The 19,220-nt window shown below is 45.2% G+C and overlaps 1 protein-coding gene across 2 annotated transcripts in view; it reads left to right on the top strand.

Moving 5' to 3' along the window:
- Positions 1–19,220, top strand: part of LOC137619482 (NEDD8-conjugating enzyme UBE2F-like) — a 164,746-nt gene that overhangs the window by 138,364 nt on the left and 7,162 nt on the right. For both annotated transcript variants that reach the window (XM_068349543.1, XM_068349544.1), the window contains exon 4: positions 3,890–4,051. In XM_068349543.1, coding sequence (XP_068205644.1) covers positions 3,890–4,051 — 162 coding nt within the window. The remainder of the gene's footprint in view (positions 1–3,889; positions 4,052–19,220) is intronic.

Raw genomic sequence — 19,220 nt, 5'->3', positions numbered from 1 at the left:
AGTATTTTTCCCTCAGAGTCAGTAGTATTCAAACCTTTGCCAGAAAGACAGTGCTCTTTCTAAAGTTTAAATTACAAGAAGGAACCATACATCATAAATTCCAAGGAGCCACCAATTTGGAAAGTCAAATTCGCTAAGTATATTTTCTGTTTTTGTCAACATGTAATAGAGAATAGAAACTATGCGTCTTTGAAACTTTAGCTCAAACAGGTTGGTTTCTGAAGTTTGGTTCTAAAATAGGTTCCTTTTGTTAATTACGATATATTTTCTTTTACTACAGGACCTTATTGGGGAAGATACTGTACTTTTACTCTAAGGGCTGCTTATCTGGTCTTGTACGGCAGGGGAACCCTACTCTCCACAGGACCTCCACGGCCGTTTTTTGATGTTCATTCAGGAGCATTTAACATTTCACAATACTGTACGTATTGCTCAGTTACTGTTAGATCATCACTATCGAAACACTCGCAGAATAAGAAAGTCTTCAGTTTCCTCTTGAAAGCCTTAATATCTTCAATTATTCAGATGTCTCATGGGAACTTATTGTACAGTATAGTGTCAGGGCGTATCTAGGTTCCAATAGTTTGCAACCATCTGTAACTTTCCATGTCTGGACGATTTGTTGGCTGCAGAATATGTAGCAATTCTCTTAAATATTTCCATCTCAAAGCAGAATCATAAGGTTCAAGTAAGTGGCTTGACCCTTTCGCGTGCGAATTTCGCAACAAGTCTTCCGGTGGGAATGCCAGTAGGAACACCAGACATCCTTGGAACACTAACCAATGGTCGCCTTCACATTCGGTTACTAAAGTTGTAGCTGAAGACCCTATGGTATCCTCTGGAAACATTCATTCTGGTAAGATAAGAGTAGAGGAAAGACTTGGGTTGGTGGATGTAAGAGTCCAACCTTCTCAAAGGGGCCAATCTTTTTTCTCCTACTACAGATTTGATTCTCTTTACAGACTCGTCAAAGAAGGGTGGGGTCCTCACTTGCAACAGCACATTGCCTCTGGGTTGTGGTTCGACTCCGATCTGCAATGCCACATAAACCTCCTGGAGTAGAAGGCAACCTTTTTAGTCCTTCAACATTTCCAATAGCTCCTCCTTTCAGGTCACTTGGTAGTATTGATGAGAAACAACACGACTAGTGGCGTACTTAAACAAACAAGGAGGTACTTTTTCATGGCAATTCTGCCATCTACCTGTTAAGATTCTGCGATGGACAGAAGACAAACTGATCCTCCTGTTAGCCCAGTTCATACCAGGCAAGTAGAAAATCTTGGCAGAAAATCAGAGCTGGAGGACACACATAGTTGGGTCCGAGTGATCTTTGAATCCTCGGATAGTGACCAGAGTCCTGACTTTGTGGGGTTTGCCACTAATATTATTATCATTATTATTATTACTAGCTAAGCTACAACAAAAGCAAGATACTATAAGCCCAAGGGCTCCACCAGCAAAAAATATCCCAGTGTGGAAAAGAAATGAGGAAATAAATAAACGATATAAGAAGTAATGAACAATTAAAATAAAATATCTTTAAAAACGTTAATGACATTAAAACAGATATTTCCTTAAAAGAACTTATGTCAGCCTGTTCAACATAAAAACATACTGTATACCTGTTTGTGACGTCTGAATGGGAAACTTCTGATGGACTGCTTACCAGTTCCAAATCTGCAGGCACCGTTCCAGGATGCATTCCAGCATCTGTGGGGGCAACCTAGACATTACACGTTCTCCCTGTTTTGCTTGATCCAGAGGCTCTTCAACAAAGTGAGATTGTCTTCCAACCTATCAATGACTTTAATAGCTCTGCTCTAGCAGTGTGCAGAGTGGTACCCGGACCTTCTGTTGCTGCTAAAAGAGGTTCTGAGGGAGCTACCCCCTTACACGGCTTTCTAGGTTTTCACTACCAATAACAAAACAGATGTCTGGGTACCTCTGGAGGTCCTCCTTTGCATTCTATCAGGTGAAGTGGGCGATCTTTTATTTTTAAAAGGCACTACTGTATACCCCTGATTGTTGAGTTTTTGTTCCATCTCCGAGAGGAAAAAACTGCTCAGTCTCAGCGGTGAAAGGCTATTGCGGGGCCTTGTGTCAGATGGTCAGAGTGAAAGGAGTCGATATTTCCTCTATGGCAGAGTCATATATGCTCATATGAAGCTTTGAGTTGTCTAGCCCTTGGTCGAAAGTGAGACCCCTCTTTGTGTTTCTTGAGAAAGCTCCTTATGAACTAATGAGTCAAGTTTCAGACCATGACTTAACTCTTAAAACAGTCTTCTCCTTACTTTGGCTTCTGTAAAGAGGGTTAACAAGTTGCATGGTCTCTCCTAAGACATCGGGCATTCAAGGGGATGGGGGCAGGGTACACTCAGCTTCATCTCTGAGTTTATCATTAAGATTTAAAATCCAGCTGTAGCGGACTCTAGGTTCAGGCTCTGCTGGATTGCGAGTTTACAAGAGGTAACCAATGTTCCTGATCAACTTTTACTATGTCTTATGAGAACACTAAGGCACTACTGTATCTCCAATATTCCAGAGCACCTCACCCACACAATAAACATCTACTTGTCAGCATAAGCTGGGTCTAAAGAACACAGTTTCTATCTGGATTAGTCAAATCATTGACCGTGCCCTCAACCCTCCCCCTAGTCACCAGGGAAGGTGACTCAGAGCTTATGTCATCAGGGGCATTGTGCCTGCACGTCCATGGTATTCAGATGGAACTTCTCTGTGATGCAGGTGTTAAAATTGGACATGTGCAAGCATCAAATGACCTTTAACCCCCCACTACCTACCAGACGTGACATATAGGTCCCTAGATATGTTCTCTCTAGTCCCTGTGGTGACTGCTCAACAAGTGGTGTAACTGCCTTAGCTCCCTTACAAGACTTTTACCAGTTGGTTGAGGGCAGAGGTTATGGTATTAGTATGGGATGAATGTAAAGAAATGACTAGACTTTTCTTCATCGTCCCCTCTTTTGGGGTACACAGCATCCAAGGGCCTGATAGCTGGCTCCTATCAACTGTACATAAGCCCAATTTTGTAAGTTGCCTGAATACAGTATATACTCATGATTATGTATTCTGTTGTGTGTGTCCAATTTACCTGGGGGGGAGTTGGATTGCTTAGGTCTTAGTGTGTACAGTATAACCACAAACCTATTGTTTATGCATAGCTTAGGTATACAGTATTTACAGAGTGATTCCCCACTCCTTGACCAATATTGCATGTGCCATTGACCTTTCTGGTATTGTCGAACCAATAGGTTCACAAAGTGTGAGGATACCCATCTCAAGCTTCTTTAAGCTTAGATGTGGAATTCCTGGGGAAAAAGTTTTAAGTCAGTAGGTGAGTATTTGTTTATGAGCAAATGACAAATTTGGAAGTAATTTGTATTTTACTTAACTATACAAACCTGAAGTTCTTTACATATACTTGTCCACCTACACTTCTCCCCCCCCCAAAAAAAAAAAAAACATCCTGCATACAATCAAAAGTGGTCTTGGTAGTGAGTGTGCAGGTGGGCCTGCCATCCTGCCATCCCCCCCCCCCCCCCATACCCCGGTAACTACCAGGAGGGTTGTTGACACCACTAAAAGTTTTTCCAGCTCATGCTGAATCTTCTCCTATGTAAAGAAGTTCAGGTTTGTATAGTTAGGAAAAATACCAATTACTTCTAAATTTTATATATCATGGTAATTTTGAATGGTTGAACCTTTTGCTATCCTTTTGATGAAAAAGGTCATAAAACATGTATTGTTTATTAAGAAATATTAGAATTTTTATTAATGTTGTAGTTTGTTGCTTAGATAAACACGTTAGAAAACTATAAAAAGAATGTTTTAAAAAATATGTCTTTATATATTTATTTTTTAATTTTAGCCCCCAATAGTGAAGTGTGAGACAAAACTCTGGCATCCGAATATTAGCGAAGAAGGTGAAATTTGTTTATCCCTCTTACGACAAAATTCCATAGATGGCTTAGGATGGGCTCCAACAAGAAGGTTAAAAGATGTTGTCTGGGGTCTCAGCAGTTTGTTTATGGTAATCTATTACTATCTTTATTTAAAAGTATTCATAATCTCAGTTTCCTCATATTTTTGTTCATTGTAGTATTGTGTCAGGAAACATTGACCATCCAATAATGTATATATCTAATGTTACAGTACTATGTAATCATATTAGTTTGTTATACTTTAACTAGAGAATTTAGGAGTAAATTATTGATGTTCTGTTTTCTTATATACAGTATTTTTGGGCTCAAGCCATGTCGTCCTGATGGAAGTTCCTTAAAGGCAGCTTCCTAGGGTATATTACAACTACGGCGATATTCCCAGAGAATTTACCTTAAGGTACCCAGAATTCTAACTCCTGGAGCGAGTATCCCTAAAAAAGACCTTAGGGATATCGTAAATATCAGTGGACGTATTCTTGACACGCCTCATAGCAATCTATACCCCGAATAGAGTTAACACTTCGTAGGGGTCAAATGGCAAGAAAACGAAAACGATAAGAAAGGGGGGAGCCGTTCGTAAGGCATCTCTCCTCCCCGTTTTGAAAGCGTGCCCTGCGCCGCTCGCGGCGCCATCTGTATTCCTTTTTGCGTAGCTATACGACTCGGTGTTTTTCCCTGTATTACTACCAAAATCTTGGATTTTCTCGTTGATAATGCTTTCTCCAACTTCTTCGGCCTCGGATAAGTTGAGTACTATTTCTTTTATGTATAAATGTAGGCTCTTGTTTAAAATTAAAGTAATTAAAAGAGTTATCTTTGATACAAGAGCTGTTGCCTGCTGTAGGCATCATGGATGCTGTCGCTCGCTAGAATAGGATTTATTTGTTAGCAAGAGCGACGTTCCCAGCCCCTTTGCGCTTTAATAATTAGCTACTTAGCTTATTTAGGAATTCTGTTATGATGCGATAGTAGTGTGCCTGGCGAAAGTTTTGCCTAGGCTGACCAACACTAGTCTTCGTAGGCTAGCTGTTGGCCCATGTACTTCCTGCATGATAATTAGTCTTCCAAGTGTGATTTTTTATTGCTTTAAGCGTTAGGCAACGTTATACATATAAGCCCGTTTCGAGTACCTTCCAAGATAGTATTGGTGTGAGTTTCGGTGAATTAGGTAATCGATTCTCTCAGTGCCTAGGCTAGGTTGTCTTAGGTCATTATAATATTATCTGTTTCCCCGTTTGCTCCCTTCTCTTCGGGGAAGGGGCAAACCCTTTCCCTCTGTTTAAGCCTTAGGCTTAACTCTTGTGGTTTGTTTGAATTAATTTTCAAATATATCTATGCTGGAGTAGTACTGTACCTTCCTGTTCCAACTGAATTGGTTCAAAGGGGGACAGTACAGCAGTGTATTAGTCTGAGTCCGGGTTGGTCTAGCATGGGGCAGAGTCTCCCTTGCTGACTGACACGGGCATAAGGGGTTTATCCCCCTTGGATCACCTTGTTGGGTTCCAGTAGTGATCCCTTCGCTCGGTGACCCCTCAGACTTGTCCTCTTTGCCGTTCTGGATTCGGGATATGTTCCCTTTTCTGGAATAGCAATTCCTTCCTTGCCTTGGTTTTAGGGAGGCAGCCAGTAGTGCCGGCCTCCCCCTCGGGTTTTCTCTGGCTGAGATGAGCTCTCTTAGCTGGGAATGACCCTTAACCAAGGCAAGGTTGGATAGGACCCTCTGTCCTTCCCTTCTATTTTTTCTGTTCCTTTGTGTCAGTCGTCCGCATCCGTACCTAGCCTAGGTTAGGATGGGGAACTGACGTGGTCCCCTGTCGGCCGGCAGAGTGTGCCGACCGGCAGAGACCCTTTCTTTGAGTGCTGCCCGGTCCTTTCTTGGTCCCTCCACCGCTGCCGTCTGTAGATTCAGTAAGCAGCGGTTAGGAAACCTGACTTAGTGTCTCCCCTTCCTCTCGGCACTCTTTCGGGTGCCGGGCACAGAGGCTCATAGCCTCTTAGCCCGGCACTCATTCTGTTGTCTTCTTATGTGTTGTCCTTGCCGTCTGCCGGCCTACAGGCCGGCCGCCGGTGGGGGGGGTGTTCTCCAGTTCTCTTGCTGTCGGTCGGCGGTGGTTATATATCTTTGCCGGCCGGTCTCATGCTCATCTGCCGGCCACTATGAGTGGCGGCCGGCAGCCGAGCGCTACCTGGTGTGGAGGCAAGCCGGCAGGGTTTGCTTACTGCTGCCGGCCGGCCTGCTACACTGCCCGGTTAGCCGGCCACTAAGAGTGATGGCCGGCAACGCAGTGCTAACCGGGTGGCTGCGGACCGGCAACTACTGCCGGCCGGTTCAGGCATGGGATCTGGAGTTCTCCCCAATAGGGGTGATCTGAAGTTGTGTACTTGAGATCTACCTTTTGAAAAAACGAGGGGGGGGGGGGGTACTGACCGGCAATAGCCGGCCGGCACACCACCCTCAGGTACTGTATCAGTTCTTTCTTGAGTGGTGTATTCAACCAAGGGAGTCCATGATATAGTAGGTTACAACACTGTCTTTTCTAACTTACTTGTGTTACTTTGTGCAATCACTTGGTGTCGCCTTTCAAGGATAAAAAGAGAATTCTTTTCATCCCTGGCCAGAATGGTAAAAATTTTACCTTAGGTGTGAACTACACCTAATTTCCTTGGGAAATATGATCTCTGGTTATTCTAGTAAAGACTAACTACGTGACTTTGGCTGGTGGGTTTCCACAGGTGATTGTGTGGGTTTCACAAGTAGGTGTCTTTCCCTTATTCTTGGTGAATACTCATATTTACATGTGAATTGAAATTCACTTGATATTCATGGAAATTTTCTTCTTTTACAGGAGGAGCATCCAAAGTGTGATAGTGTCTTCTGCAATGTCCGCAGCAAGAACTTTTGCGGACATGTTTCGTGTAGGAGGCACGCGGCTTGCGCAGCCTCCAATGATGACCATCGCTACTGGGATCCGCAGGTATGTGCAGTATGTACTAACCTGCTATCAGAGGCTTTTGAATCCCCTAGGTCGGCGGAGTCAAGGGATGCAGCGAGGGAGAAGCTCCGCTTATGGGTAAGGGGTTTTCAGAAGAACACCACTGGACCTTATCTTCCTAATGAGAAGATGAGGGCATACCTTTTTCCCAAAGCTTCCACTGACGCTGTTGTTCCCCAGCCTCGGCCGGAGATCCCTCTCGTCCAGATCCCAGTGGAGGAGGATGTTGCTGATGCCATGCAGGACATCCAGTTGGATGACAAGATGTCTGACTTGTCCGATCGTGCGGAACAGGATCTCCTCGCAGAGGGTGAGGAGGAGGATCGAGATCCTATTGCCGTGGAGGAAGAGGTTCCCGTACCTTCAGACGTTCCGGTTCAGATCCCTGAACCTATCCCCTCTACCTCGTCCGCTCTTCCAGCAGAGCTGGGACAGGCTCTCTCTTCCATCGTTGGTATGATCCAACAGATGCAGAGGGAGAATAATCAGAAGGCCGCTACTTTGGAGCTCCAGATGCAGAAGATCACAGCATCACGTGGACCTCCAAAGAAGCTCAACGTGAAGGACCTTCCTCTGTGCTCGGATGCCAACCCGTGGAGATATGCCGAGCACATGCCGATGACGATCGGGAAGATCGTCATGTCGGAGAAACTGGGCTCAGTTCCCCTTGAGGAGGTGGAATTCTGGCCCAGTAGAGGGGCCTACCCGGACTGTTATGTCCGTCTGAAGAAGGAGCCGGCCTCGAAGGAGGAGACGGAACCGAAAGATGTGATCATCCTGGATCACTCCAAGGCTCAAGCTACCCTAACAGCTGCATTGAAGGAGAGGGGGTTCTCAAACTCTAAAGTTGCTGCTTTGAGTAAGAAGCACCCCTCCTTTGTATCCTCCCCGGCTAGGGCCTTCCCCTTTATGCAGAAGGGGTTCGCGGCCGTCTTGAAGGCGGTTGAAGCTGGCAAACCATGTCCATCTCTGGAGGAATGCAAACCACTGTCGTTGGCCTTGCCGCTGGATAATAAGGATTGGAAGGAGGTGCACCTCACTTTCTCGGTTGGGAAGTTGGACGCCGACATTGCAGGTCAGCAGTTCGGCGAAAACCTTCCCAAGTTGTCGGAATTCCTCCTACGGAGGGAATTGGACACAAAGGAGCGCCTGGCAGCCTCGATGTCTCTCCAGACCAACATGGAGACAATGGCTAGCGACCCCAAGATGCCTGAGATGTTCATGGTAATGGCCAAGATCCATCTGGCCACGGTGACTAAGGACCTCTATTGCTTTGTCAAAGCGAGGAGGGCCTGTAGAGAGTTTGTTTTCGCCTCGGCCACAGTGAGGCATGAACCCAAGAGGCTCATTTCATCCAGCATCTGGGGTAAAGATCTCTTTCCCAACGATGTGGTCAAAGAGGTGGTGGACAAGGCAGCCACTGAGAACCGTAATCTTCTCCTTAAGTGGGGCCTGTCCCTTAAGAGGAAGTCTTCTCCTGATGAGGGCCCTCAGCCGAAAGGAAAGGCGAAGAAATCGAGGTTTTCCTCCCGTCCAGCCAAGCCTTTCAGACCACAAAGACAGCAGCAGCAGCAGCCAGCTTTGCCTCCGGTACCACAACTGGTAGCCCAGACCCCGACCACCTTCCAATGGGTACCCCAAGCCGTGTCATCAGCATCCCCGGCATTCAATCCAGTGTTCGAAGGGCAATCGACCACGTTTCGAGCAAAGCCCAGAGGTGCAGCCAGAGGTTCGGCGAGACGCCCCTCTAGGGGACGAGGATTCAGAGGTGGTCGCGGCCAGGGAGGCAAGACTGCAGGGCAGTCAAAGTGAAGTGTCGCTGGTAGGTGGGAGACTTCAGTATTTCCGGGATCGCTGGACCTTCGATCCCTGGGCCCACAGCCTGCTCAAAAATGGACTGGGTTGGAGTTGGTACAGTACTCCGCCCCAGTGCCCTCAATTTTTCCAACACTCCACCCCCGTTTTGGAGGAGTACATCCAAGATCTGTTGGAGAAAAAGGTGATCTGGAGGGTAAAGTCCATCAAGTTTCAAGGGAGGCTGTTTTGTGTTCCCAAGAAAGACTCGGGGAAACTCAGAGTCATTCTGGACTTGTCACCACTCAACAAGTTCATAGTGAACCACAAGTTCAAGATGTTAACGTTACAACACATAAGGGCCTTACTGCCCAAGAGGGCATATACCGTCTCCATCGATTTGTCAGACGCATATTGGCACGTTCCAATAAGTCGCCGTCTCTCCCCCTACCTAGGATTCAAGCTACAACAAAAACTTTATGCTTTCAGAGCGATGCCCTTCGGGCTAAACATAGCCCCAAGGATCTTTACGAAGCTTGCGAGCGCAGCGCTCAAACAGTTACGCCTAAAAGGGTTCCAGGTAGTAGCCTACCTGGACGATTGGTTGGTGTGGGCAGCATCCAGAGCGGAATGCTTGCAAGCTTCCCTACAAGTGATTCAGTTCCTGGAATATCTAGGTTTCATGATCAACAGAAAGAAGTCTCATCTTTCTCCAGCTCAGAGGTTCCAGTGGTTGGGAATTCACTGGGATCTAGTGTCACACCGTTTTTCCATTCCGATGTCGAAAAGGAAGGAAATAGCAGAGTCTGTCAGGAGACTTCTAGGTTCCGAGAGGATATCAAGACGCGAACAAGAGATGGTTTTGGGCTCTCTTCAGTTTGCATCAGTAACAGACCCAGTGCTAAGAGCACAGCTAAAAGATGCAGCGGGAGTATGAAGAACCTTTGCATCGAAAGAGCGAAGGGACTTGAAGAGACCGGTCCCACTTCGGCTACGTTCTCTTCTCAGACCGTGGTCTCAAGCCAGTCGTCTAAAGAGGTCACTACATCTTCAACCATCCCCCCCGTCAGTGACAATCCACACAGACGCCTCAAAGGTAGGGTGGGGGGGTCACTCCCATCGGAAAAAAGTGCAAGGGACCTGGTCCAAGCTATTTGGGACTTTTCACATAAACTTTCTAGAAGCTATGGCAGTGCTTCTTACCCTGAAGAAAGTATCCCCACGTCACTCGATCCATGTAAGGTTGGTACTGGACAGCGAGGTGGTAGTGAAATGTCTGAATCGGCGGGGATCGAGATCTCCACCTCTCAACCAGGTAATGTTAGCCATATTTCAACTGGCGGAGAAGAAGAAGTGGCACCTGTCAGCAGTTCACCTTCAAGGAGTCCGGAATGTGACCGCGGACGCTCTATCCAGGGTTACACCGATAGAGTCGGAATGGTCCCTAGACGCAGGATCATTCTCCTTCATCTTGAGACAAGTCCCAGAACTGCAGATAGACCTCTTCGCGACGAAGGACAAGAAGAAGCTGCCGAAATATGTGTCCCCATACGTGGACCCCTTGGCGGAAGCAGTAGATGCGATGTCCCTCGATTGGAACAGATGGTCCAGGATCTACCTGTTTCCCCCTCACAATCTGATGTTGAGGGTCCTCAACAAACTGAGATCCTTCAAGGGAGTAGCAGCAATAGTGGCCCACAAGTGGCCGAATAGTGTATGGTTCCCTCTAGCTCTGGAACTACGACTGAAGTTTCTACCACTCCCGGACCCAGTTCTGTCCCAGCAAGTCCAGAAGTCGACTGTCTACGCTTCATTACAGAAAACCCGGACCCTGCAGCTCATGATTTTCTCTCCCTAGCGGTGAAGAAACGGTTCGGAATCTCGAAAGATAGCATCGACTTCCTGGAAGAATATAAGTGTAAGTCTACTAGGAGGCAGTACGAATCAGCATGGAAGAAATGGGTAGCCTTTGTCAAAGACAAGAACCCGCAAGAGATCTCTACGGAGTTCTGCCTATCCTTCTTCATCCACCTCCACGGACAGGGGCTGGCGGCTAACACGATTTCTACATGTAAGTCAGCTCTGACAAGACCCATTCTATATGCCTTCCAGGTAGACCTCGCTAACGAGATGTTTAATAAGATCCCGAAGGCCTGTGCTAGGCTTAGACCTTCAGCTCCTCCAAAGCCTATTTCGTGGTCTTTAGACAAAGTCCTTCATTTTGCCTCATTACTGGATAATGAGGAGTGTGCATTGAAGGACCTGACTCAAAAAGTGATCTTCCTTTTTGCCCTTGCTTCTGGGGCCAGAGTTAGTGAGATTGTGGCCCTCTCGAGAGAGGAGGGCCGGGTTCAGTTCCTGGATGGGGGAGAACTGAACCTGTTTCCGGACCCTACGTTTCTCGCTAAGAACGAGTTGCCCACCAACAGGTGGGGTCCCTGGAGAATCTGCCCTCTGAAAGAAGATGCATCTCTATGTCCCGTAGAATGCCTAAAGGTCTATCTTCGTAGAACTTCAGACTTCCATGGGGGCCAACTATTCAGAGGAGAAACATCGGGCTCGAATTTATCTTTAAATCAGCTTAGGGCGAAAATTACATATTTTATTCGCAGAGCGGATCCTGACAGTTCACCCGCAGGTCATGATCCGAGGAAAGTTGCTTCATCCTTAAACTTCTTTAACTTTATGGATTTTGAACACCTTCGTTCATACACTGGCTGGAAGTCTTCCAGGATATTCTTTCGCCACTATGCTAAACAAGTGGAGCAGCTAAAGAGGTCTGTGGTAGCAGTTGGTTGCGTCGTTAACCCTGCTGTTTAACTCTGCGAGGAACAGTGGAATTATTTGGGACTTTGATTCTTGGGTGAGTGGATAGTTATATGCGTTGATTTAACTAGTAGTGAAGGCTCTGGGAGCCCACAGTGACTGTTCCAGCGTTATGGTGATGGTAGCACAAGTACAGACAGGTGTGCCGAGCGTTGCTAACGCTAATGTCAGCAAGTAGTAACATGGACGTTAACTTTGATACCTTGGTATGCGACAAGTGACCTGATTGTTTTCTTTCAGATAACCATTCATCCATGCACTACGGTACTTGTGTAAATTGTTGGTCATCCACCTATCATATGTATATATTTATGGTAACCATGTCTATTTATTGTTACTCAATAAACTTGTTCTCGGGAACCTTGCGTCTCCTTCACCTATATTGATTTCATGTTAATTATTGAGCATTCAGCCTATGTATATTAATCGGGGATATCTATAATAGCCTATTCCTTAATGCAAGCCTTGTTGCACTGGTTTATACTTTCCTTAGCATAAAGGGCTCCACCCCTCTCTGAGGACGGTGGCGGCAGCAAGTTTAATCCTACGCAGATATAACCTTTTTGTCTATTTCTACTTCGACCAGGGTGCTGGTCGGGATTTTTTTCCCTTGGATGCTGTAGTTCCGTAAGGACTATGCTTTACTTCATATAGAGTGAGACCACTATATTGTACTGGCTGGCGAGTGATTCATACATAGGTATATGTACTCTTCGTTCGTTTCTAGAGTCTAGTAAGACTCCTCCCTGTAGGGGGCAGGAAGCGCTTTCATGGCTTATGATTAGTGAAAAGATGTATAACGGTAACATCTTAGGTCTTTCAGTCGAGTTGACTAAGAAACATTCCTGAGGAGTACGGCACGTATTGAGAATCCACAGATACAGTAATGCTCTGGTATACTTCCATCAGGACGACATGGCTTGAGCCCAAAAAACGGATTTTGAGCGAAGCGAAAAATCTATTTTTGGGTAAGATGGCCATGTCGTCCTGATGGACCCGCCCTGTTCCTTTTCAAAAAAAAAAAAAAAAAAAAAAAAAGTGAAAAGGGTTGTAGGACCCCTCCCTACATACAGTATCTGTAGCACCTCGTGTATCGCTACAAGGAATACAGATGGCGCCGCGAGCGGCGCAGGGCACGCTTTCGAAACGGGGAGGAGAGATGCCTTACGAACGGCTCCCCCCTTTCTTATCGTTTTCGTTTTCTTGCCATTTGACCCCTACGAAGTGTTAACTCTATTCGGGGTATAGATTGCTATGAGGCGTGTCAAGAATACGTCCACTGATATTTACGATATCCCTAAGGTCTTTTTTAGGGATACTCGCTCCAGGAGTTAGAATTCTGGGTACCTTAAGGTAAATTCTCTGGGAATATCGCCGTAGTTGTAATATACCCTAGGAAGCTGCCTTTAAGGAACTTCCATCAGGACGACATGGCCATCTTACCCAAAAATAGATTTTTCGCTTCGCTCAAAATCCGTTTTTTAGGTTCAATAGATATTTGTTCTTTCATAAATACAAACCTTCATTCTTAACATGATATATGTTTCAGTGTTGAGCTGATTTAGCCATAGAAACTGCCATTATTATTATTATTATTATTATTATTATTATTATTATTATTATTATTATTGTTATTATTATTATTATTGCTACGTTACAAGCCTAGTTGGAAAAGCAGGATGCTATAAGCCTAGGGGCTCCAACAGGGAAAATAGCCCAGCGAGGAAACGAAACAAGGAAAAAATAAAATATTTCAAGAACAGTAACATTAAAATAAATATTTCCTAAATAAACTATAAAAACTTCAGCAAAACAAGAGGAAGAGGAATAAGATAGAATAGTGTGCCCGAGTGTACCCTCAAGTAAGTGAACTCTAATCCAAGACAGTGGAAGACCATAGTACAGAGGTTATGGCACTACCTAAGACTAGAGAGTAATGGATTGATTTTGGAGTGTCCCTCTCCTTGAAGAGCTGCTTACCATAGCTAAAGAGAAAAGTAGCCACTGAACAATTACAGTGCATTATTTAACCCCTTGAGAGAAGAAGAATTGTTTGATAATCTCAGTGTTGTCAGGTGTATGAGGACAGAGGAGAATATGTAAAGAATAGGCCAGACTATTCTGTATATGTGTAGGCAAAGGGAAAATGAACTGTAACCAGAGAGAAGGATCCGATGTAGTACTGTCTGGCCAGTCAAAAGAACCCATAACCCTCTAGTGGTAGTATCTCAACGTTTGGCTGGTGCCCTGGCCAACCTACTACCTAATGCAAGGTTTCAAGAATTCTCAGCTAGATAGTTGGGGTTAGACCAATCACCCAGATCACACACTGTCCCAGTGACTACTCTTCACTTTTGTCTTGGCTACGGTTAAATACAGACAGGTTTCTCTTTCTTCTGTTTTTCCCTATTAACTGCCAGTATCAACTTTGAAGTTTTCTTTCTTTTTTCAGGTATAACTGCTTTTTAGGATTGTTAACTTGGGGGCCACTCTTGTGGTACCTTTATATCAACGATGGAGATGGATCCTCACCAACTTTGTCGTTCGTGCAGATGACACTCCTGCATGGTTTCTCCCTGCGCCGGGTGTTGGGAGTGGTCATTCTCCTAGTGGAAGCAGCACAGTAAACATAGGAAGAAGAAGTTTAAAAGGGATTCTTTGCTTTCTAGTTCATCCTTAAGGCCAAGAAATTCCAACCTCTCTCCTACTTTTCGCACTCTCTCACCTTCCTCTTCCCGTTCGGCTTCTCAGATAAAAGCGATGACCATTTAAGGGGCCTGGCCGGTATGCCAATATAAGGGGGTATAGGAAGACAAACACAAAATCCTGAAAAAAGTTGCTGAGCTTTGTATGGCAATGGAGAATGCGTATACAAAATATTTTGTCAAAATTCCTCTTACTTTTGTAGTTCCAGGGTAATTAATAAAAATAACTCGATAAACCGAAAACATTGTTCCCTTCAAGAAAATGCAGTATTTCTTCTGTTATCGTAAATTTTGATAATCATTACATTTTATTATAAAACAAATTGCAAGCAATGGCATCTGTATAGATTCCATGAGTCACAAGACAAAGTATTACACGGTAATTACACCATTTGGCCTTCAGTCCTAGCTGAAACCTCATAGAGAGTACACGTTTGAGTTTGACCACTGACTTTGACTCACTTTTACGTCTTTTTCTCGGTTTCGGCAAGAATTTCATCATGCTAAAGAGGAAAAGATAAGTTCAACATCTTGCTAACATATGGAAGAAGAAAATTTTCTCTAATAGGAGTTCAGAAGTGGGTAATACCGGCAATATTAACGGAGTTAGTGAAGGAGAGAGATGCTGAAGGGACTACCGTCTCGCCTAGAGAAGCAAAATATTGAGCGAAGGGATCTTCATTTATATTTAAATTATGATAAATAACTTTGTTTTGGTTTATTTATATAAAAAAGGAACATAAAATTCTTCTCATGTCAGCAGACCCAAGTTTGACACGCCAGCGGCGAGATTTATCCCGCCTTTTCGTGGCAGAGCCCCCAGTAGGGGAAGCTCTCGTTCCGATAGAAAACGAGGTAAGAAGAGAGGATCCAAATCCTCACGTGGCAGAGTCTGACTGCCCACGTCCTCAGACAGCGGTAGGGGCCAGATTGACCAACTTCTGGCAGGCCTGGGAGAAGAGGGGTGCAGACCGGGAGTCTGTTTTGTTGCTGAAGGAGGGTTACAAAATTCCTTTTGTACGAAGACCTCCGCTAGTGAAAGTTCCAATAGACCTCTCTCCCAGGTATCGAGAGGAGACAAAGAGACAGGCGTTGCATCTTCAAGTTTCTCTGTTGTTGGAGAAGGGGGCGGTGGTGAAAGTCTCGGACCTTCAATCCCCAGGTTTTTACAACCGTCTCTTCCTGGTTCCGAAGAACACAGGAGGTTGGAGGCCAGTGCTGGATGTAAGTGCTCTCAACGTGTTTATTGTAAAAACAAAATTCACGATGGAGACCACCAAATCCATTTTAGCAGCGGTCAGAGAGGGCGACTGGATGGTCTCTCTCGACCTACAGGATGCGTACTTCCACATTCCGATACATCCAAACTCTCAACATTATCTGAGGTTTGTGTACAGGATGGTGGTGTATCAATTCCGAGCACTGTGCTTCGGCCTCAGCCCTGCTCCTCTTGTTTTTACAAGGCTCATGCGGAATGTAGCGAAGTTCCTACATTTGTCGGGGATCAGAGCCTCCCTTTATTTGGACGACTGGTTACTCAGGGCGTCGTCCCTTCATCGCTGTTTGGAGGACCTCAAATGGACTTTGGACCTGGCCAAAGAGTTAGGTCTCCTGGTGAACATGGAGAAGTCGCAACTGACTCCATCCCAGACCATTCTTTATTTGGGGATGGAGATACAGAGTCGAGTTTTTCGGGCTTTTCCGTCTTCCACCAGGATGGAGCAGGCTTTGCTCAAAGTCCATCTCTTGCAAGAGAAAATCAGTTGCTCTGTGAGAGTTTGGATGAGTCTCCTAGGGACTCTTTCGTCACTGGAGCAGTTTATGTCTCTAGGGAGACTCAACCTGCGCCCTCTCCAGTTTCACCTAAACCACCATTGGAACAAGGAGAAGGGTTTAGAGACGATCTCGATTCCAATCTCCGATTCAGTCAAGACTTGTCTAGCTTGGTGGGACAGCAACATAAGACTTCGGGAAGGTCTTTCTCTTGCAATCAAGAACCCAAACCATGTGTTGTTTTCAGACGCATCGGATTTGGGTTGGTGAGCGACACTGGACAATCTGGAGTGCTCGGGTCTTTGGTCCACAGACCAGAGGAGTCTTCACATAAACTGCAAAGAGCTTTTAGCAGTCCATCTAGCATTAAGGAGTTTCGAGAGTCTGGTTCGAAACAAGGTAGTGGAGGTGAATGCAGACAATACCACGGCCTTGGCATACATCTCGAAGCAAGGGGGCACTCACTCCCACTCCCTTTTCGTCATCGCAAGGGACCTTCTCATTTGGTCAAAAGATCGAAACATCTCTCTTTTGACGAGATTCGTCCAAGGGGAGTTGAATGTCTTAGCGGACTGTCTCAGCCGAAGAGGACAGGTGATTCCTACGGAGTGGATGCTTCACAAGGATGTGTGCGAAAGACTATGGATGACTTGGGGTCGACCCACCATCGATCTCTTTGCGACCTCTTTGACAAAGAGGCTCCCGACTTATTTCTCTCCCGTTCCAGATCCAGAGGCGGCCCACTTAGACGCGTTCCTTCTAGACTGGTCTCACCTAGACATCTATGCCTTTCTACCCTTCAAGATCCTAAACAAGGTGCTTCAGAAGTTCGCCTCTCACGAAGGGACCAGGTTGACGTTGGTTGCTCCCCTCTGGCCCGCGAGAGAGTGGTTCACAGAGGTACTTTTATGGCTAGTAGACATTCCAAGAAGTCTACCGTTGCGGATGGATCTGCTGCGTCAGCCTCACGTAAAGAGATTTCATCAAAGCCTCCCCGCGCTTCGTCTAACTGCCTTCAGACTATCGAAAGACTCTCTAGAGCTCGAGGGTTTTCGAAGGAGGCAGCTAGAGCGATCGCGAGGGCTAGAAGATCCTCTACCATCAGGATTTAGCAATCTAAATGGTAGGTATTTAGAGACTGGTGCAAGTCCTCCTCTATTTCCTCTTCCAGTACCTCTGTAGCGCAGATTGCAGATTTTCTGCTTTATCTGAGAAACGGTCGCTCCCTTTCTGCGTCTACCATTAAAGGCTACAGAAGCATGTTAGCTTCTGTTTTCAGGCATAGAAATTTGGATCTATCTAATAACAAAGATCTTCAAGACCTTCTTAAGTCTTTCGAGACTTCCAAGGAGCGTCATATTTCTACTCCTGCTTGGAACTTGGACGTGGTCCTGCAGTTCCTTATGTCAGACAGGTTTGAACCGTTAAATTCAGCCTCCCTGAAGGATCTTACCCTCAAGACTCTTTTCTTGGTGAGCTTGGCTTCTGCAAAAAGGGTTAGTGAGATACATGCTTTTAGCAAGAATATCGGCTTCTCCGCTAATAAAGCAGTATGTTCTCTTCAACTTGGTTTCTTGGCCAAAAATGAACTTCCGTCTCGTCCATGGCCTAAATCATTTGAACTTCCCAGTCTATCTGAGATTGTTGGGAATGAAGTTGAAAGAGTGCTGTGCCCCGTTAGAGCTCTTTTATTTATCTAGAACTAAACCGCTGCGAGGTTTTTCAGAGGCTTTATGGTGCTCCATTAAAAAGCCCTCTTTGCCCATGTCGAAGAATGCGTTGTCTTATTTTATTAGACTATTGATTAGAGAGGCACACTTTCATTTAAGTGAGAAGGATCGTAATTTGCTTAAAGTTAAGGCTCATGAAGTTAGAGCGGTAGCAACTTCAGTAGCGTTTAAACAAAATAGATCCCTTAGAAGTATTATGGACGCGACCTTTTGGAGAAGCAAGTCGGTGTTCGCTTCATATTACTTGAAAGATGTCCAGACTCTTTATGAGGACTGCTACACGTTGGGACCATTCGTAGCAGCGAGTGCAGTAGTGGGTGAAGGTTCTACCACTACATTCCCTTAATCCCAATATCCTTTTAATCTTGTTTTGGGTTGTACGGGAGACTAAGAAGTCTTTCGCAATCTTTTGATTTGGCGGGTGGTCAAAATATTGTTTCTTGAGAGCGCCCAGATTAAGGGTATTGATGAGGTCCTGTTGTAGGGGTGTTCACCCTGATTATAACAGCTCCTGGGAGTCTTTCAGCATCTTGAGAGGATTGCTGGGCTTCGTGAGGATAGCGGACTAATGAGGCAGAGTAATCATCAGAGTCAGCTTCCTTATCAGGTACCTATACTTAAGTTTGTTTTTTTAATATTTGTCAAAAACTCTTGAGCATATACGCCTTTATTGTTTTAATACTGGTCTCTACCCACCACCAGGGGTTTGAATCAGCTATATATATATATATTCACCGGCTAAGTTTAATATTTAAAATTATATTTTCAATTTAAAATAAATTTTTGAATATACTTACTCGGTGAATATATATAATTAAAGGCCCTCCCTTCCTCCCCGATAGAGACCCTACGGACTAAGAAGAACTGAATTGGTTGAGAAGTATATGCGGTATCTGGCCGATAGTCGGCGCTGGTGGGCACACCCAGCAACCTTCATGGCGATCGCTCGCGAGTTTTTGGAATCTGTCGACCGTCAGAGACGTAAGCTATTTATATATTCACCGGGTAAGTATATTCAAAAATTTATTTTAAATAGAAAATATCATTTTAAAGATACTGTAATGCCCGGGTTGGTCCCTGAGTTTTTTTTTTTTTGCGGAGACGCAAAATCCATGAGAAGCGGTGCAGAGATTTAGGCCCTTCCAGATTAGGAATCTTAGTAGTGTATCCGATGATCCAGATCAACCACTACTTTGTCCAGGGAGGAGGTTGAGGTACTGTACTTCCTCAAGATTACTGCAGGAGCTCGCCTCCCGAGTTCAACACTTTGTCAGCACAGGGAAGGTCAAGAGAATGATCACCAAGAAACAATCTCTGCTTGGATTTGCAAGGTCATAGACTGAGGCAAACCAGAGCTCATGACATCTGGAGCACACTGTAGGTGCGTCCCTAGTGTTTAAGAAAAATTACTTTGTGATGCAGGTCGTACAAGCGGTT

The sequence above is a fragment of the Palaemon carinicauda genome, chromosome 26, assembly GCF_036898095.1.
Source record: "Palaemon carinicauda isolate YSFRI2023 chromosome 26, ASM3689809v2, whole genome shotgun sequence".
NCBI classification, from domain to species: Eukaryota; Metazoa; Arthropoda; class Malacostraca; order Decapoda; family Palaemonidae; genus Palaemon; species Palaemon carinicauda.
The sequence above is the reverse complement of the archived record's forward strand: the minus strand, read 5'-3'. Positions and strand labels throughout refer to the sequence as shown.